At 38.2% G+C, this 21,141-nt stretch overlaps 2 protein-coding genes across 2 annotated transcripts; both read left to right on the top strand.

Moving 5' to 3' along the window:
* Positions 1-240: 240 nt before the first annotated feature.
* On the top strand, positions 241-2,802 carry si:ch211-161h7.8 (thiosulfate:glutathione sulfurtransferase). Its single transcript, XM_060861565.1, has 4 exons — positions 241-425; positions 1,378-1,500; positions 2,025-2,187; positions 2,275-2,802. Exons 1-4 carry the CDS (start codon positions 293-295, stop codon positions 2,327-2,329), a joined length of 474 nt encoding a protein of 157 aa, XP_060717548.1. The 5' UTR covers positions 241-292; the 3' UTR covers positions 2,330-2,802.
* Positions 2,803-8,055: 5,253 nt separating this feature from the next.
* drd3 (dopamine receptor D3) lies at positions 8,056-19,394 on the top strand. Its single transcript, XM_060861649.1, has 7 exons — positions 8,056-8,343; positions 9,512-9,624; positions 12,247-12,383; positions 14,153-14,346; positions 16,718-16,789; positions 17,418-17,772; positions 19,152-19,394. The coding sequence occupies exons 1-7, from the start codon at positions 8,056-8,058 to the stop codon at positions 19,346-19,348; spliced, it is 1,356 nt and encodes a 451-aa protein (XP_060717632.1). The 3' UTR covers positions 19,349-19,394.
* The last annotated feature ends 1,747 nt before the right edge of the window (positions 19,395-21,141 follow it).

Below are 21,141 nucleotides of genomic sequence, written 5' to 3'. Positions count from 1 at the left end.
TGAATGTATGAATGCGTTTCCCTATAGCTTCCAAATGGCTGAACTCTAATTTAGTATACTTTTAACTTAAACTGTATTACACTGAAATACATGGTCAATAAATAGCCCTTTATGTGCATTCTTTATGTCTCGTGCACGCCCTGGAGTCTCAGCAGTAGTCTGTAATATAACAGGATTAACAGAAAGTGGGCGGAGCTTTGTGGACATTAGCTCTCTATATTAACACACCATCGTCATGCTCCAATTTATAAAACCTTTGTCAAAATTGTGACATTGAGGTTCTAGCGACAATATGACGATTTACCAGTGTTTACGGCGTGTTATTGTATCTGCATCTGCAGCTAGACCTGTTAACTATGTGGGACTCAGAGCTGGACTGAGAACATCATGCGTTCATCACACCATCAAGGACAAACCTGAGCTAGGTAAAGACAAAAATAACAATAATCCTGCATGCATATAGGTGTTGGGAGCTACAGGTATTGATCATAAGGGTCCATTATAACGAATAATATTTAATGCACATTATATTTAAGATTAAATTTCATAATTCCATACAAATAAATAATTTTGTTCAAATTTCCCACTGCCCTGAATTACAGTTTTATTGCACAGTTGTTGATAGACTTGTTTTTCTTGATTCTCTAGAATCTTTGCCTACATTTTTACAGTCATTTAATTTTCACTATTGTTAGTATGTCAACAAGAATTTCTAGATCTTACCAACAACAATAATAATAATAATAATAATAATAACAACAGACAATTGTTTTGAAAATGTATAAATATAATATTATTTTTGTAATGTAATAAAGTTATTAAATTTATATTATATATAATATAAATAGTCATGAAGATCGCACTCTAAGAATTGCACATCCACAATTTCTTTTTTAATTTAAAAACAAAGTACAGATTTCCATAAACCTGTTTTCATTCGTGAATACATTTTAAATGCAAATTTTAAATTTTAAGGTTTTTCCAGTACTATTAAATACTAATACTAATACTAATAAATATCATATACAATATATGCAATATTTCATTGACACTTTTACCCCAATAATTTGCCACTTAATTGCACAAGCTTCTATCTCTTGTGTCTGTGATCATAGGGCACCAAGAATTAGGGTCTTATCATGTACAAAGTTCAACAAACATTAACTCATTAACATTAAGTTGTAACATTTTACAGCTAGAAATTGTGTAGCCTTTCCTCTTTTTTTACGATAGGCTATTGTGCTGATGGATGTGTAACTATTATCAAGATCAAATCCATAGGTCACTGGGCACTGTTTATTAATTATGTGGTGAGCCCAAATAATAATTCATTAATTCATTAAGACTACTAATTCACGGTTTGCTTTATGATTTCAGACTCAGTTGTGACATATGAACAACTTAAGGTCATGCTGACCCGTCACAGTGTCCAGTTATTTGACGTCCGAAATCCAGATGAGTTCAAGGCAGGCCGCATTCCCGATTCTGTCAATGTTCCATGTGAGCAACATCTCATTTCAGTTTACGATGTTGTATGCCATAATTAATCATTAAAGTAGAGTACTAGTGAATTCTCTTATCTGATTAAATATAAGGGTATTGATTAATTTTTTTGTGATAGCTGCTATGACAATAGATAAGACTATAAATTACCGGTTGGTCTAATACATCACCCTTTTTATGTTAACATTTAATAATAATCCAAGTTAAATAATAAAATCATATGTAACATTTAACATTATACTACAGGTGTATAAAAATATCTGTAGTATAAGAGAAATAAAACATTTCATGGTACTGATGTTTCATACCACCCCAGCATGGAACGTGCACCATTTTGTGTTTTATTCCTTGGGATAAAGAGAGTGGTGGCTCAGTATTTCTGGCCCTGAGCAGGGGATTATAAGTTCAGACCCTTCAGTGAGTCCCATAAATCTGATCTTAACTAAAAATCAATTTGTATAAAAGTCTAAACTAAACTAAATGCACTTGCCATCATGCTGTCACGTACCCTCCTTAAACAGTGGGACAGCTTGAGGAATCACTGAAGCTTTCTCCAGAGAAATTTGAAAAGCGTTTCAAGGTCAAGGCACCCAAAAAGGAGGATGATGACATCGTTTTTCACTGCCAAAAAGGCCGAAGAAGTTTAACAGCTCTTGAAACTGCATGGCGTCTAGGATTCAGCAGGCAAGGAGTCAAGTATTCAAATGCACTGTGAGTTTCCTCCTAGGCTTGGCTTACTAAAATAACACGCTCTCTGCTTCTGTCTTTCAGGGCACGTCACTATGCAGGAGGATACAGTGAATGGGCTGAGAAAGAGAAGAAGTAGATAATTGCTGTAAAGCACATTGAGAAGCACATCATTCTCACTTTTCCTTTGTGTTTGCAAAAGATTTTAAGTAAACGCCTACAATTTGATCTGCTTTTCTTTGCACCTTTTGCAAAGGCATTTACCATTCTGTTCACACCTTGTAGGATTAAGACTTAATCTAACCAGAGCTTGGGATCAAAAGCCTTTTAATGCATACTGAATTCAAATTTTAAAAACCAATATAAGGTTTCATTTCGGCTTCCACTTCAGATCACGTGTTGTAAATAATACCAATCAATAATTCTTCAATACTTCAATTAATCAATATTATTTGATTATTTTCCTCAAAAATGCCTTGCTTTCATGATATTGTCCAATCACAGTACTAATGGCAGAATCTTTCTTTTTATGTTTACTGTGTTTGGTATTCAGCAGAAACATGGAATCTGTTTTTATGTGTGTAATATAAAATAAAATACATGATAAAAATATCATTTTATTATGCCATTGATGAGACATTGAGATATAGTACATGCAGTGCATTACCCAAATCTAATAGCATCACTGAGTCCTTCTGAGAGATTTTAGATTTGGATTTTTATCTTCTCCTTAAATTTCACAAGGTACAAATTTTTAAATTTCTCACTGAAACATTGAACCATACAGGCAAACAAGCTGTGTGTAACAGCAGCCAGAAGGAGGCAGCAGAGCAATATTTTAGCTTTCTGTAGTACATGATATTATTTTTATAGCTAGAACTACAGACCCAGCATCATGGCCGCAGGTGTGAAGGAACTAATTAAACTGACAGGATAGATGTTGTCATTCTTGCTGTCAGACTGATACACAACTCAAGAGCGGCACATTGCTCAGGCTGATCCCCAGGTCAAGGTTAAAAATTGTGCACAGCAACAGACACCTGTGAAAAACAACAACAAATGAGCAAACAAAGCCAATTACAACAACTACAGATGGAGAGTTTTAGAGAGCGCAGTTACTGATCATTGTGACAACTGAGACATTCCTCTAGTGTTGTTTCTGTACACCACAGAAGCTCATAACTGGTCCGGTTTTCAGTAAAGTACAAACTAACTTTTTCTATCATCAAGATTTCCAGTTTGCTTCACAATGTCTGAATGTCAATCACAGTTTCTCTTTGTCTTCACCACACAATAATACTGCAGGCTGATTGCAGTATAAAAACACCAGTCCTCCAACACACACCAGTCCTGTACACCACAGAAGCTCATAACTGGTCCGGTTTTCAGTAAAGTACAAACTAACTTTTTCTATCATCAAGATTTCCAGTTTGCTTCACAATGTCTGAATGTCAATCACAGTTTCTCTTTGTCTTCACCACACAATAATACTGCAGGCTGATTGCAGTATAAAAACACCAGAACTCCAACACACACACACACACACACACACACAATATGCAGTTCCCTAATGCTCTAATGCTTAATCTGAACAAATAATTATCACACAAATTGGCTGTTGCATATGTTAATATGATGAATTAGATTGTAATAAAGGTCAGACAAGGCAGTGGGATGAACCTCATTATTTTTACATCAGTATGATATGAGTTATATCTCTGTGGTTAATCCTATAAGGGTGGATTTATGTGCCTCTGTCTTGGCACAGACATTAATTAATGTTGAGGCTGAAATAGAAAAGATAGATAAACAGACAGATACAGACACAGATGGTTAGATAGATAGATAGATAGATAGATAGATAGATAGATAGATAGATAGATAGATAGATAGATAGATAGATAGATAGATAGATAGACACCAGCATGGACAGATGGAAGGATGGATGTGTGAATAGATAGATGAATGCATGAATGAAGGGATGGTCAAAGCCAGGCTGAATGTTAAACAGACAGAAAGATAAAAATAGATAAAGACAGAGGGGATTGATGGGTGAAAGCATGGCTGGGTTGTAAGAGAAAGTTATATACAGAAGACTATACATGGATGATTCAGTGGATGTTTGGATGGATGATGGATGGACAGACAGATGGACAGAATGATGGTCAGATGAAAAGATAGAAAATCATGCAGATAGATACTGTAGATAGATAGATAGATAGATAGATAGATAGATAGATAGATAGATAGATAGATCATTCCACACTTCCCAAAAGGTTTATTATAACATAGGAGTCCACCCCCACCCCCCTCCTTACAGTGGTATGACGTATTAGTTTTTTTTATAGATATTTACACGCAACCGCTTTTACATGAGGACACAGTGTCTTTAGTTTAAACACGAAAGAAAAACCAAAGAAGAATAAAAAAGACTTTTTAGTGATATATGTGAATCTGTCAATCCTGATGCTTTCGATCTGAGAAGGTTTTGGCTTCATTATCCAAACTGTAGTCCAGTATCAGCGTGGAGAGGGAGCACAAACACTCCTTTTTCTTTTCAAATGCAACCAAACGACTTCTGCGCTGATGGACGACTCTGAAATCCATCTTTTTGACTCTGTGTAAAGAAGAATCAGTGCAGGATGTTGTCTAGAGTGAAAAGCGCTCGGTTTGTTCTCACTTGGAAAGCTGGAAAAGGCGCGCGCTCTCAGGAGCTAGACGGAGATGCGTCCTCACCAACTCAGCACGGACTCGCAAAAAACTCCTGGATTTTAGTGGAATAACTACATGACAGAAAGTGCAGTGGGTGTCTTTTGATGTGCAGCACCGTGCATTGATGAGAAGCTTTATATGCTCCATCCTGAAGAGGACTAGGGAGAATGGAGAAGAACACAGGCGAAGCGTCGGGGGAAGTTTGAGCGCACAGGAGTAGGTGCTTCTCCGAGCTGAACGACCATCACAGGTAACACCAATAGCATGGATACTTTTATTAATATTCAAACAATTATTATCGATAAAATGAATGATTTATATGAGTCCATGTGTATCTTTTTTTTTTTTATTTATTTATTGCAAAACTGCTGAAAGTTTATTAAACACTATCATTAGAAACAATTTGACCATGGACACTTAGGTGTTATATGTTAGTTATCTAATAACAGTCTACATTATATCCAAATGTGCTGTCTAAATCTGACTAAATGACAGTATATGAAACCATTATGCACATAGAGCATTCATATATTACACTAATTATTCATGCAAATAATTCTTATTCTCACGAACAAATTCTGCAGGTTATATATTATTTACAAGGTTTAATGAGTCTGGGATTAATGCATAATAATGGTTAGTGTTTCATCAAACAGTAATATAAAAAATACCTTGTTTTCAACACTTTGTATAGATGATACAAATCTGATCTTCAAAAAATGATTCTTCACATTCTAAGCGAGTATCAGAAGACCACTCCTCCAACTCCAGAAGCATGTTAGGGACCCTTAAGGGGGTTGTTATTGACTTGTCAAAGCATGTCATGTGGAGGTTTACACAGGAAGCTAATCTTCTATTAGACCAACCTTAGGATACGATGTGTTGCATTGGGAATTCCATGTTTAAATGACTTTTGGACAGATGGCCCTGGGTCACTATTCAAAATCTTTCAGACATAAGTACCTTATGAGTGACAATTTCACATTAAAATTTGTGTATATATTAAAACCAATTTCTGAAAAATAAATTTGAGACAGGCTCATGTCTTATGGGGTAAATGTATGGGCTTTAGCCAAATTTGGAATTCAGTCTGCCTAACCTTTCAGTTTATTATCAATTTGACAAAAACTCATTAATTCCTATGATTCTCTATATTAACAGAGAGACCCGTTCTACACACAATGTAGCTTACATTATAGTGTTTTGTGAAATTTCCAGAGATTAATGAGAACTTGGAGGCTGTAGGCTAATTGAAATGGCATCGTCAAAACAGAGGAAATAGAGGTGGAATGAGGACTGACCCGCACTATTGCTAATATTAATGCAGCCGCTGAAATTAAACCCAGTTTAAACTGATGTACTATTAAAAACTATATGCAGCTTTTTCAAACTCTGTCTCAAACCAGTACCAGTCTAATTCCAAAGGTGATTTACTGACCTGACAAAGGCACATTTGTATTGGCAAAGTTTGGAAAAGGAACATTAATAAAGTTTTAATATAATTCATAAGAAGAAGTGAATCAGTACACCTACAACATCACTATGATACTAGCTATACATGTCTACTAATAGCAAACGTGTGTTAACATGTACTGTATATGTGTTTATGATGAACTCATTTACACGTTTCTTTGTGGTTGACAGACAAGGACAAATACTTCAAATCTATATTCAACCCAGAGAACATGACAGGTTTTGTTGAACATCATTACATTTCTAATAAAATAAGAACATGAATCAGTGAGTCGTGGAATCTCTTAACTTTATTCTGGCAAGATTGTTTGTGTCTCTTTAGCCAGTCTGTTCTGCCTGAGTTTATACCTCACTAGCATGGTTCTCAGTGTCTGTCAGTATTATAAACTCCAAAAACCCCAAAGCATTTAGCTTTCTGTTTTTTGTCCTCTTGTGCTTCTGAGCCTGTAAATTGATAGTCAGTGTGTTTTCTGGGCCTATAGAATGACTCACTGAGGTTACATTATGAGTGGGGATAGTAATTATATAGGTGGTTCCATGATTTGCCCTTTTCATGTCCATATTATAAGTTGATGTCCTTATTCTTATCCTTATTTGCAAGCACTTTTGTGGCATACCAGTACTTTGAGGGATGTGGTAGCCTAGTGGTTAAGATGGTCTACCAATCGGAAGGTTGTGAGTTCGATTCCTACGTCCACCAAGCTGCCACTGCTGGGCCCCTGAGCAAGGCCCTTAACCCTCAGTTGTATAAAAATGAGATAAAAATGTAAGCCACTCTGGATAAGGGCGTCTGCTAAATGCTGTAAATGTACTACATTTTTACTGGACTTTCACAGAAAAAGGTGAAAAATTGTAGATTCCTTCAAGGTTAAAATCTATGATCACGAAAGGATCAGAAAGGTTTCTAAGAGCTTATTAGATGTTTATTACATTTCTCATGTTTGTAATTATATTATTTAATTGCTGGCTTAAAGAAGCAGAATCAACTGGCCTAAGATCTTTTCCTATCCATTGAAAGACAACAAGTCTTGACTCTGCTATAGACACTTGGGGACCGCAGGTTCATTCTCTGAAGACATTTTAAGACATGTAATTAGGAGACAGCACATCCAGGTCCTGTATTAATGGGCAGGTTCAGGCTCTGGTGTAGGACAAATTCGAAAACAATAGAATAACAATGCTCTGTAGTGGTCATTGTTCAGTTGGCTTCAACAGATCCAGGCTTTGCTGTAAAATCCAGAATCTTCTGTAGCCTCTGTTCCATGAGGGCAACTGTTCAAGGGAAACTGTAGGTCCAGGTACTGCTTTTGGACTGTTTTATCTCCATACTCTCTCCTACTCCATATTATCTTTCACTTATTTTCCTTTATGTCAATGGTTAGAGACCCTCCCCAACTGCTCCCTGTGCCCACTGCTCCGGGTGTGTGTTCATGGTGTGTGTGTGTTCACTGCTGTGTCTGTGCTTTTTGAATGGGTTAAATGCAGAGAACACTTATGAGTATGGATCACCATACTTAGCTGTATGTCACGTCATTTTCACTTTAAGAAGTTATGTTTTTACCTTGCTATTAATCAGTAAATACATGATACTTATAATATTGTCACTGGGATCTTTTAAAGATGTTGAAATTTTCCTTTCAGATTCCTTAATCCAGGCCTATTTCACAGGTTTTACTCTCCATGGCAATGTTACACAGAAGTGATTGGTGGTGGAATGACTCGGAAAGATCTGTCAACACGATGCCAAACTCCAGCATGGAGCCTGCTCAGGAGGAAGGAGTGCGTAACTACTACGCCATGCTCTATTCATTACTAATCCTGGCAATTGTATTCGGGAATGTGCTAGTGTGTTTGGCAGTGGTTCGAGAGAAGTCACTCCAAACCACAACCAATTATCTTGTGGTTAGCTTGGCTGTGGCTGATCTGCTGGTGGCTTCGCTGGTCATGCCTTGGGTTGTTTATTTAGAGGTGAGCAAAAAGAGATCAAAACCTTATTCATCAAAAACTGTATATTGACCCTGACCAGGATAAAGAGGTTACTGAAAGTGAGGGAGTAAAAGTGAGCGTGGCAATATTTCATTTTAGTACCGAATTGATTGATGAATGTTGTTGTGTCCTGCTCTCTCCATCTGGCTGGGAGTATCAAGCACCATGATGCAACAGCGAAAATTTGTAATCTGTGCCCATGACCACAGGCAAGGTCAAAAAATCACGCAAGCAAATTCATAATCATTGTGTACAAAATGAGCAGAAGCCAAAGTAGAAGATACTTCGTTTGGACAAAGAACTGGAAAACAAAGACGGAAGGAATTCATAATATTGTCTGAATGCAAACAATGAGGTCTAACCACAGATTAATAAACCACAATGAAGATTATTCAGAGCAACAAATTGCAGCAATATTTAGGGGACCAGCTGTAGGGCGGTGCATGATGATGTGATGATGTTACTTTTACAGTCCAATAGCTTATCGTTTTAATTAAAACAGCATGTCATGAAGTCTGTTATTGTGCTTATATCATAGCAATTTGCTAATAATTACAAGTCTTAATCTATTAAATAATGACACACCTTACTTATTTACCATTTATAGTTACATTTAAAGTTGTGGAACATCTGAGAAACAAGTTAGTCCCAGTTATAGCATACGTTATTGCAGCTACAAACAGATTCTTAACCTCACCTGCAATCCAACCAGATTTTACACCGTGCTACAAACCTGAAGTAAACAGTGAGCCTCTGTGATACTTCAGAGGAGCAAAGCTGTTAACTCTAAATCTCTCAGTTCATTAGAGCGTGTCATAGAAATAGCACAATTTGCGATTGAGAAAAACATTTCAGTCAGTGAAAGCAGAGTTTTGTAATTCAGAGCTGAAGCATCTCTTCCAGGGGTTTATTAGATATAACTCAACCATCCATGACAACTGTGTTTCACTAAGGAATATAAAAGATAAGAACTGTCTAAAGTATCTGTTTGTTTTTTTTTGCTTCTTATTCGCCGTAGATTGTCGTATAAGATAAGATTTGTCCAAATGGACAAAAGTGTACTCATCTTGCTGTTTTGTATAATCTGGAAAAATGCAGTATTTGTTAGTCCAAGATCCAGTCCATGAAAACTCTTGCTTCATTTTTGCAGGTGGTTGGTGGCTCTTGGCTCTTTAGCCGTTTGTACTGCAATATATTTGTGATGTTGGACGTGATGATGTGTACAGCCAGCATTCTCAACTTGTGTGCCATCAGCATCGACAGGTAACATCACCGATATTTATTCACAGGATTTTTTACCTGTCTCAGCCAACTATATTCACGTTATATTGAAAAATAACAGATAAAATGCTTAAGAAGACATATTAACGTTACCTTAATGTGTGAGTCCCATAGCTGAAAAAGGAAACATCTTTATTCATAATTCATCCATTAATCCACTTTTAAGTTTACTTTGATGTTATCAGATATTTCTTGAATGTAATGCCTTATATATTTTCCCTGGTTAAATACATAAAATTCACTTGATTTAAACATATAAAGGTTATATAAATATAGAATATAAAATATAAATGTTTTATCAGATATTTTACCTACTTATTTTATTGTCAACAATTCCTTTATTCGATTTATGATGGATTTGGAAGAAATGTTAGAAAAGTGACATTTATGATTGTAGTTCAAGCCCAAATCTGATTCAACCGGACAAATCTCATGCATAGTAAGGCTTTTGTACATGAATGTTAATCCTTAAATAATTCATTTATAATTATATAAATAATAATTCATTACGTGTTTTACGATAACTGTAATACAACCCACCAGGATCAGGCAGCAAGCAAAGTATATAAATTTATTTTAATTTTAATTATTGCTTTGATGACTTTCTTAGAAACAGGCCACAATTTGTCACAATAAAACGGACACTTTTTAATTAACTTTCAAAGTTAATTAATGTGCAAATAGTGAGGGTGTCCGTGGATCTGAGGGGATTTTAATTACACTCCGAGCTGAATGGCACAGTTTGAACCTTTATCAGCATTGTCATTATCATATCAATTATTTCTGAGACTAAATGCAATCAGTAGACACTGAGAGGTATCGGCTAAATAGGGGGAAATAATGGGTCGGTTCATGTGGACTGAAATGGGCGAGACTACAAAACAAGGCCATTAATATTAATTCTGTTTTGAAACAGAAATCTATCTTGATTATTACACATGTTCTCACACTCCATGTGTCTGCCTATCTGTATTTAAACCCTTCTTTCGTATCCGTTCCTCTATCCATCCCTCCACAATTCTTCCTTCTCTGCTTTTCCTCCTTTTCTCCACACCATACCATCAAAGCAATTTAAACCTGACGCAGACTTTGGGGTGAAAGTGTTAATAACACGCCTGTCCTGGACTTGTCTGTAATTTATTATTAATACCAATACACCAAGCCTAAAATCCACTGAGAGCAATAAGTAAAAACACACAAATCCCTCTGCCATTTTAAGGGCCAGTTAATATGTGCCTCGTTTTGAGCGACATAAAGAGTTGAATAATTAAAACCCTTGGGGCAGCAGAACAAATGGTTTAAAGCAGCGTGTGAGTTAGAATATAAAAAAATGTAGCATAACCCAAAGTGCACATAATCAGGTAGTGAAAAGAAGGTTGCACATGAATTTAAGTCTTTGCAAATGTTTTCCCACCAGCACTTTATATATTTGATAGACATGCTGTATTTTAAAATATTTAAATGTATGTTTTAGAAGGGATTAACTACATATTCAGTACTCCGTTGCCTGTTAGTTTCACCTCTAACTATATCTTTTATTTATTTCTACACCACTTGGAGGCTGTTTGCTGCTGCAAAGGATGGCACCACATGGACAGCCTAGAGATATACAGCATTACTGTAGACGTTCCCAGAAACTTAGAAACCACGTAGTTTGCTTCGTTGAACAGTTCCATCAGTGAACAGTCAACAAAATAGACTACAATTAAACATTATTATTCATTTCCTGGTTACACAATTGCACTTTTTGACCATATATCCCTCATATTGTCTTAGGTACTTTTCTGACCTCAGGCTTGCTCATTAGGGATACATTTAAAATATATTATTTATATCTGAAATGTATATATTTCTGTAAGGCTGAATCGAGACAATTCAAGCAATTACTTAACAGTAGTTACAGAAAATGCTTAAAGGTGCCCTGCCACACGTATTTCATTACTTTTGTGGTAATGTCTGAAGTTTACCATGGACTCTGTAACTTTTTTTGTGGAAATAATGCCTTGGTTACCTTGTTTCAAGCCATTCTAGTGTGGTATAGAAAGCCTGCAGGAAGACTCAGCTCGATTTGCGCCAGTTCTCATGAATATTCAAATGAGCTATGCTGCTTGGCTCCGATTGGCTAACCGCTAGGATATGAGAGCATGACTATTCATTCACCCAGCGCGATAAGTAGCCCAGGCTAGAGGAAATTTGTTTACAATCACCTTGAATTGCGGCAGAATGGCTTCTTCACAAGCCCGTTGACGTTCAGCCATCCTTGCTGTATAGGAAACTCACTGAGCTACACGAATTCTGGGGGCGCGGTCTCAAGTGGGAGAGCTCATGAATAGTAATGAGCTCAGTCACTCTGACGTCAGAGTGACCAGCTTTTCCAACTGACCTGATTTCTCCCCTTATTTCTTTTAAGTGGCTAGATACATTCACGACACAACACAAACACATATGGACCTAACACATATCAAGTAAAAACGGTTTTGTGTGGAAGGGCACCTTTAAGGAAATATTTCAGGATTGACACTGCTATATATTTATTTCTCAAAACAATGCTTTACTTTGTCTTCCTTTATCAGGTTTCTGAGCAGTCTGACTGTTTCTCTGCAGGTACACAGCCGTGGTCATGCCTGTACTGTACAACACGACTAACAGTTCACGTAAAAGAGTGTCAGTCATGATAGGCACAGTGTGGATCCTGGCCTTCGCTGTCTCCTGCCCTTTACTGTTTGGCTTCAACACCACAGGTCAGAATGTAGAAGTCCTGTATCAGGCACAGAATTCCAAAAGATACCTTTGGGAATCCCATTCGCTGCATTTTCTTAACTGTTGTGTGGCTATAATTTGTGTGATTGGTAATACACACCCTCTTAACACAGTGTGGTTATTATTTTTTCCTGAAATGTACCTTTCTAAAATAGAATTAAAAGTTACTGCTTTCAGACAGTTAAAACATCCTGTTTTGTACCTACTAGTTTATTAGAAATTATTTTAAAAATATTGAATTTTTCTGAATGAATAAAATACAAGATCTAATAATCAGTGACACTTTTACCACAGTTAATTATTCGCCTTTATTATCACATCTCAAACTGTTTAATTCCTCTTATTCCTCTTATAATATTTTATTCATTAAAGAGCAACACATTATATATTTTTTAATTCATTTATATTCATTTAAATGTACATTGTTAATAATGATATTCCACAAAATGAGTTTGTTCCAGTTATCACTTGTGTTACAGCAGATATAAATTGTTACTCCCATGTTTTCATAGTTAATCGGACAAAGAAATTAAACTTGTTAACGAAAAAAAAACACTTTTTCTCCTCTCTTAGACTTTCCTATAGCAAGTTACGGACAGTGGAAACTCTTTCCATTATGTTCTATACAAAAAAAGATTATTTCTTATAATAATTATTATTATTATTAGACTTAAACTAGGGGGCACGGTGGCTTAGTGGTTAGCACGTTCGCCTCACACCTCCAGGGTTGGGGGTTCGATTCCCGCCTCCACCTTGTGTGTGTGGAGTTTGCATGTTCTCCCCGTGCCTCGGGGGTTTCCTCCGGGTACTCCGGTTTCCTCCCCCAGTCCAAAGACATGCATGGTAGGTTGATTGGCATCTCTGGAAAATTGTCCGTAGTGTGTGATTGCGTGAGTGAATGAGAGTGTGTGTGTGTGTGTGCCCTGCGATGGGTTGGCACTCCGTCCAGGGTGTATCCTGCCTTGATGCCCGATGACGCCTGAGATAGGCACAGGCTCCCCGTGACCCGAGGTAGTTCGGATAAGCAGTAGAAAATGAGTGAGAGTGAGTGAGAGACTTAAACTATTTAAATCATCTGCTATTAATATAAACCTGTAATATCAATTATAGCCTGTGCTATCGACATAAAAAAAAATCAACACATTCAATTAGATCAAAAGTAAAGAACTGATCGGAGCTGAGTTGTTGTTGTTTATTTTTTCATGGTTAATACCTCTGAGACATTTTAATCAAATTCTGATCAGTATTTTCAAAAGGATATACAGAGCAAACTCTGCAGCCACTCGATCTGCGTAATCAGTTAATTAGTCTCCGGCTGAGAAGTAAGGGATGATATACAAAGAAGCCTTCTGGGAATAAAACAGCAGTTTTCTCAAATTGGTTCACAATTAATGACTCCTGCTCTACCTTCAGGACTGATTAGGCATTCAAAGTTTGAGTATGTCACCATAGAAACTAAATCATTCAAGTGTGCATTTGTATTGATTCCACGTTATGACCCAGCTGACACCATCACCCCCAACTGTTATCACATTATGACTTTAATGTCTGGAGCGCAACTGAAAATGAGCTCATTTTGTTGGACTGTAATTGCTAATAATGGTAGTTAGATAGTATAAATGCCCTAAAGTTCAGGTCCATTAGTTTATCTACATTTTGTAATTACGCTACAGTGAGTCAGTTTACGCGCTTACGTGCATCATCTTATGATACTGTTAGCAAAATGTTTTTACGCCTTTTGTGTTTGCAGATGATCCACTGGTGTGCTCCATATCGAACCCTGATTTTGTCATCTATTCTTCTGTCGTGTCGTTCTACCTTCCCTTCATGGTGACGTTGCTGGTTTACGTGCGCATCTACATCTTCCTCAGGAAAAGGAGGAAGAGGATAACTTTCCGGCAAGCCAGCAGCGAAGTTCCACCAGGATCCACACTGCCAACCGCAGTAAGAGTAACACACACGTTCATGCAGCGGTGTAGCAGGATGGATGGAGGGGTTGTTGGTTACATAATGGACATTACATACAACAATGTAGATGATTTAATAGGTTTAAAATCAATATTAATAATAATATTCAGGATGATTAAAGATTTGCTCAGTGTTTGCACTGTAATGGTGTTCATAAAAGGTCAAGGATGTCATGCTCAGTGTTTAACGTCAAACTCCTACCAGTGAAGTCACATATGTAATTACTTTTTATGATGTACTCATGTTAAGTGCACGTGAATCGGATAAGGCTTTCACAAAACACGTCTCTGCCCAAATCTGCAGAAAATCGCTGTCTGGCGTCAACCCAAAATGCATGACCATGTCATATTTATTATCGGTGTATTCCCACCTTAAGAAAACTTACAAGCGACCATCAGATAATAACAAGAATCTCTCATGCATAAGGTGTTAGTGTTCCAGCATGGCGCATTACAGATCACTTTTGGGTTACATGCCAATTTGCTCTTATATTTCTCCATTTCAAATCCATTTGGCCAGCAGAGCATGTTAGAAAGCATCATCTATCACTGAAGCAGATCAATCTAAACCAAGCCCCCGATCACCGGACGTGGTTTCCGTGTCGTTCCTCTGAAATTGAGCCGAGACCTTGAAACAGTTCGAACAAGGCCATTTCTTTGTTATTTGCTAACAACTTTTCCTCCAGTGAAATTTTTTTACATGGATATTAGACCTACAGTAAGCACAGCAAGGGTCGACAGGAATTTTTCATTTCATCTTCCTGCTTTAAACCACGACAGAATCCGAAATGATTTTTTTCCTCCTCACTCAAGACTTTTTCTTTTATCCTGTAATTAGAATACAATGCGTGTTCCTTGGTGTTTTTGTTTCATATTTGCATTTTTTTTAAAGCTGTGAAAGGAAAGTAAGCTAGCAGAATGTGGTAGCTATACTACAGATATAAAGCTCATTGCACCATTTAACTTGGTGTTAATCAATCAAGGTTTTTTAAGGTCTGTTGCTTGAAATTTATTTCTAAAATTATAAAATTCTTTAAAAAAAAAAAAGATCATGCGCTCCCATTATCATGGCCCGGGTTCTTTTCCCGGGCAGGAAGCTAACCCAGTGACTGTAAAGCCAACTCTCCAGTCCCAAGCCTGAGGGTTGCTTCATGAAGGGCATCCGGCGTAAAACCTGCGTTAAATCAAAGATATACACCCAGAACAGGGAGCAGCCAAAAAAAACAACAAATTGCAAAGACGTTGTTTATTTATTGCTTCTTTTATACAACATTCACAACATTCATATAATTGGCAAACACCAAAATTAGTTTAGTTTAATAGCCTATTTTCTTAGTGGTTAGCACGTTCGCCTCACACCTCCAGGGTTGGGGGTTCGATTCCCACCTCCACCTTGTGTGTGTGGAGTTTGCATGTTCTCCCCGTGCCTCGGGGGTTTCCTCCGGGTACTCCGGATTCCTCCCCCGGTCCAAAGACATGCATGGTAAGTTGATTGGCATCTCTGGAAAATTGTCCGTAGTGTGTGATTGCGTGAGTGAATGAGAGTGTGTGTGTGTGCCCTGCGATGGGTTGGCACTCCGTCCAGGGTGTATCCTGCCTTGATGCCCGATGACGCCTGAGATAGGCACAGGCTCCCCGTGACCCGAGGTAGTTTGGATAAGCGGTAGAAAATGAGTGAGTGAGTGAGTGAGTGAGTAATAGCCTATTTTTCCTGAAGAAATTCTACCATGCGTTTGAGGTCGACTTTATCCGTTCCACAACCAGTTCTAGCTAAAAAACCCAACTACATCCATAAGGTCAGTTCTTTATTTTTAGTGATTTGTAATACAGAGTCTTTTCCACTGTCTAATAATGTGTGCATGTGAAAAGATTTATCACAGAGCATCACCACGGGACATCCCTACTTACTAAAACTTAAAATTCAACTGTAAAATTTGGTTTATATTTACATTAAAAAAAGCACCTGGTGGTCACTGTAAAAGTTCTCTTCTGTATTGAAACACAGCACAATGATCATCCTTTATTAAAACATGCCTGCACTTAATATTCTCGTTCCTACACCTTCTGAAGCTGTGGCTACACATCAGGATCTTGTTAGTATGTGTTAAAGAAGTGCATTATTTTTAATAAATATGGATATTAGAAGCAGGACTTCATATAATATAGATTTATATCTTCCTCTTTCCTCTTTCTCACTCTCTCTCTCTCTTTCTCTCTCTCTCTCTCTCTCTCTCTCTCTCTCTCTCTCTCCTTTCCACCCCGCCTTTTAAACCTCTCCCTTTCAGTCTTGTCTTTCTTCTCCTCTCATACTTATTTCCTCTGCTTTTCTTTCTGACTCTGTCCCTAAGGAGACCTGTTTGCAAGACGACGCTCGAAAAGACAGACGTGACCTGTCTCCCATCAGGATCAATGTGGTAAATGTGTGTATATCTTTCATCTGCTAAACGCTTGACATTTGGTATACTGTAAATGTACACTCTGCTGAAATCGGCGCATGTGCCGAGGGACTCCTTTGTGTAATGAACGGCAGTCGAGCATGCTCTTTATTTAGCCCAGTTTATTTTGACTGCTTTGCCACGCTGTATTATTACCCCAGGGATGCAAGCTGTGAGCTGGAAATTTGCAATCCCTGAGCGCAGGTTCTTCACGCTAGGTGCTTCGTTCCTCTCCCAGGGTCTTAATGCTCCAATGTCATATTAATTTTTCACACCAATTTTCAACCCAACAAACAACCTTAACAGTGAACATGATAGTTATTACAGCACTGAACACGAACCGGTCTCATAGTGAGGAAGCAGGAGATACAGAGATATCTTCTCTTGATATGATGCATAGATTCATTTAATACTGTATTACAAAATAGGATTTTTTCTTATACCTATTAAAGGGTTCGAAACATCTTTACATATACCACACTGCACATTTAATAACTAAAGGTTGTTAGATTACTGTTCTAGTTTTTGGTATTGCTCTGTATATGGACTATCTAACTGATAATTCATCATTATATTTTCACATATAGTGTAATTGCAATTGTCATCTTTCCAGGAGAGCACAGAGAAGATGGCTCGTCCCCGGCTGCTGTCAGGCTGCCTACGACGTAAACGACCTAAAACGGTCCCCGTCGATAACTCTATCCTTCCCCCGGTGGACACGCCGAACTACTGCAGCATCAGCCAGGCCTCCTTTGCACGCACCGAACCCGAGCCCAACCGTGACGAAGAGGCGAGGCAAGAAGAAGAACAAGCGACTGTGAGGCGAAGTGAGGTGAAGGAGATGTCTAACGGACACGCTCGCACCGCAGTTCGGCCCGCACGGGTCTCACGGCACAACAACCAGAGCCGCTACAGGAACCGACAGTCCAGAGAGAAGAAAGCCACACAGATGCTGGCTATTGTACTGGGTGAGTACTAATGTGGACATGAACTGTAGGAACATCCATGATCAGATATTATTTGGGTGGTGGATCACCTTAAAATCATCACTGGGTATGAAAATAGTCCACAACTACCTAGACACTAACCGATCGTAGGCATATATGAGCATATTTTTGTACAAAAGGGAACACAACCTGTCTGACCGCCTAAATGTCAGATTACAATACAATCCATCACCCAGAAGGAAACACATGTAAATGTACATGAAAAAAAGAAGCACTTTAGCGTCCAAATGTAGACTTGCACAATGGATCAACAGAGTTGTGTAAAAAAAATGGGGGTTGGAACACAAACAATGCTGAAGTCCCTGATAGATATTTTTCTGCATTCTGATTTTCAATGTGAATATTACATAAAGTTCTTGAATCTGTGCAGTTTCAAACATTGCACTGCTGCCATGTGTTTGGTTGATTTAATAACTACATGAAGGTGCAGCTGTACATGTGTTCCTAATAAAGTGGACGGTCTGGACTCCTTTGCGCTGCAGTGGTTTATGTGCGTGAATCAATGAAGAGCTGCAGGTGGGAAAAAGCCCGTCGATACAGATTGGTTTGTAGTTGGTTGAGTCATTTACCTACTATCTCAATTTCCTGCTGCGACTCATCGTCTGCTAAAAAAAAGATAAAGTGCACCTGCTTCTAGGAATCTGGCTGTAAGCCCACTGTAGTAAACAGACAGCAAAGCCCTCACATACTGTATCTTACTGATAAATATTTATCAGAATTTCATTCTGGTTTACCTCTTGATATAATTTCTGGGGAAAAATCCAATGAGAGATTATAGAGTCATTGATTTGTGAACCTGTCTCGTTCTCAGCTTCATTCACCCTTGAATTTAATAGAAACCGGATCACAACTCGGCGATCTCTCTGTGCCACGGCTTTGTAAGCTGTCATCCTGAAGCACAACCACCTGGGGAACCCTGAAGAGTGTCATTTAGTCGTCCAGACGGAGTCAGGCTCTGTAAAATTAGGTTGATGGCTTGCTAAGTTCCCAGAAAACAATTTCACACAATTAGTGCTCTGCCTCACGATCTGTTGCGGCGCCTTGTGAAAGCCAGCGTATCGTACACTTGATGAATGACATTGATGGTAATCTGAAGTGTCTGGTTAATCAGGAAGGGAATTAAATCACATTAATGACAGCTGCCTCAGCCCAAAGTCTGACTGGTCCGTTTTACAATTCTTTGTTTGAAAAAAAATGGCGGTGTTTAGAAATAGAAGCTGCTGGAGGTCTAGCCTTTAGTGTACATTAATCTATAAGCACACTTAGGTACGTATAGAGGTTAATAAAGTGTGTGTCTTTGTGTGTGTGTGTGTGTGTGTGTGTTTATGGACATCCCCCAGGAGTCTTTCTCATCTGCTGGTTGCCCTTCTTTGTGACTCACATCTTGAACACTCACTGCAGGAAGTGCCACGTGCCGCCCGAGCTGTACAGCGCCTTCACCTGGCTCGGCTACGTCAACAGCGCCCTCAATCCTGTCATTTACACCACATTCAACATAGAGTTTCGCCGAGCCTTCATCAAAATCCTGACCTGCTGATCGTGTCTTTAGAATTCTTCAAACTTTTCTCGCTGTAGACAAAATGAGTGCCAAAATGTTAAAGGCCTTTGAACGCTCTTTGGTCATTGTCTGGCCATATTTTAAATCACTTCATGCTTCCAGCTAAGAGTTCCAGTAAATTGGACACATAAGAGGCCACTGGATTCAACACTGAAATGAGAGCTGAGGGAAAAGTGCTTCGGATCATGTAAACAACACTCAAGAACGCAATCAGCATCAAAAAGCTTATGGATTACATATCACTTGAGGTACCTTCTCTGCGTAATAAGACCTGAACGATCTCGCATATCAGGAGAGCTCAAGGACACGATTAGCATATGAGCCTCTATAAATCATGGATGTTCTGCTCCTTGTTCCAAGAAGCTGTTTTTTCCCAGTTTCTGGTCTCATTTGTATTTGCATGTGTTTTAAACGTCCCATTTTGGATGGAACTGTTCAGAAAGCATCCAGGCGGTGTTACAGGAAGTAAAGTATTGTCTAGTAAATGTTCGCTACCAGCTTCTTTAAATGGAATGCATTGAGAAGTGACACCTAAGAGTCATGAAAACTATGTTGGGGGCCATTACATTTGTAACATGTTTATATTATTGTAAATTAAAACAAAGAAAAAAAAATCATCCATGTGATCTGTTCTGATCAATAGAAAATAGAAACACTTAGGAAGAACGACCTTGAGCCTTGAGGAAAGACGTTAGAGAAGAGGATGAGACAGAAAGCGAAGGAAAGATGACGGAGGGAGGAAGTGCATTAAAGAGAATGAAATCAGAGTGGGTTCGTTTCAAAACGCCTTTATTGTGCAGACCAGCTGGAGATGGAGATGCTCTGGAGATGGATGAGGATAGTGGAAGAAAGAAAAAGAGGAGAGAGAGAGAGAGAGAGAGAGAGAGAGAGAGAGAAAGAGAGAGAGAAAGGGGAACTGTACACCACACTCAAGAGTATTTTAAATTTTAGCCCTAAAAGCGCCTGCTTTTTGTGAAGATACTCAGAAAATCTTGGTGTACACAGCACACACACGCACACGCACACACACACACACTTCTCACAGGAATGACAATGTGATTGATGACAGCTGCGTCTCAGTCTGTTTAATTAGTAATTCATGGCAAAAGACAGCTAATGAATTTACTTTGATTTTTCTTCAGCCACACGTCGTTTTTCCTCTGTCCAACTTAACAAGTCCTTCACTGCAGATTAACCCAGTCAAGCTGCTCGTCTCTGTTAAGCCTTTACACACAGTGAGGTCCTGTCAGAGAGGCTTATCACTTCCTATAAGCATTTCTTTATAAGGGATTGTGTGTCTGTGTGTTTGTTGTGTGTGTGTGTGTGTGTGTGTGTGTGTGTGTGTGTGTGTGTGTGTGTGTGTGTGTGTGTGTGTGTGTGTGTGTGTGTGTGTGTGAAAGCAGACGTGTTTTTAAACAGCACAAACGTACAAACAATATCATGCAAGATATTTTTTAATGCTTTTAGCTTTTTATTTTTAGGGTCCAGCTGCTCCATGGAAATGTTAGCATTTGCTTTATCAAAGTAACTCATTTAATTTCTTGCAATTCTACTGTTCTTGTTTATTTTTAAGAGATTCATTCATTCACGTCATAGCCAATTTATGGGGAAATATGGGAAAGTCACGAATGTGATTTTGAATAATGCTTATATTAAAAAAAAAAAATTGTAAAAGCATTTTCATTTTCTAAAGACATTTTAAAGGCAAATCCAGTTTGGAGGATACAACAAAGGTTAATAAGGTGATGAGAGATACAAACTTTTAAAGTGAC

This window comes from Tachysurus vachellii, chromosome 25 (assembly GCF_030014155.1).
Source record: "Tachysurus vachellii isolate PV-2020 chromosome 25, HZAU_Pvac_v1, whole genome shotgun sequence".
In the NCBI taxonomy this organism is placed as follows: domain Eukaryota; kingdom Metazoa; phylum Chordata; class Actinopteri; order Siluriformes; family Bagridae; genus Tachysurus; species Tachysurus vachellii.
The sequence above is the reverse complement of the archived record's forward strand: the minus strand, read 5'-3'. Positions and strand labels throughout refer to the sequence as shown.

Excerpts from the sequence above, each read along its gene's own strand:
- si:ch211-161h7.8 (XM_060861565.1), top strand. The coding sequence starts at position 293 with ATGACGATTTACCAGTGTTTACGGCGTGTTATTGTATCTGCATCTGCA. Across the intron at positions 426-1,377 it reads CAAGGACAAACCTGAGCTAG|ACTCAGTTGTGACATATGAA; the intron begins GTAAAGACAAAA and ends TTATGATTTCAG. Across the intron at positions 1,501-2,024 it reads CGATTCTGTCAATGTTCCAT|TGGGACAGCTTGAGGAATCA; the intron begins GTGAGCAACATC and ends CTCCTTAAACAG.
- drd3 (XM_060861649.1), top strand. The coding sequence starts at position 8,056 with ATGGCAATGTTACACAGAAGTGATTGGTGGTGGAATGACTCGGAAAGA. Across the intron at positions 9,625-12,246 it reads TGTGCCATCAGCATCGACAG|GTACACAGCCGTGGTCATGC; the intron begins GTAACATCACCG and ends GTTTCTCTGCAG. Across the intron at positions 14,347-16,717 it reads GATCCACACTGCCAACCGCA|GAGACCTGTTTGCAAGACGA; the intron begins GTAAGAGTAACA and ends TCTGTCCCTAAG.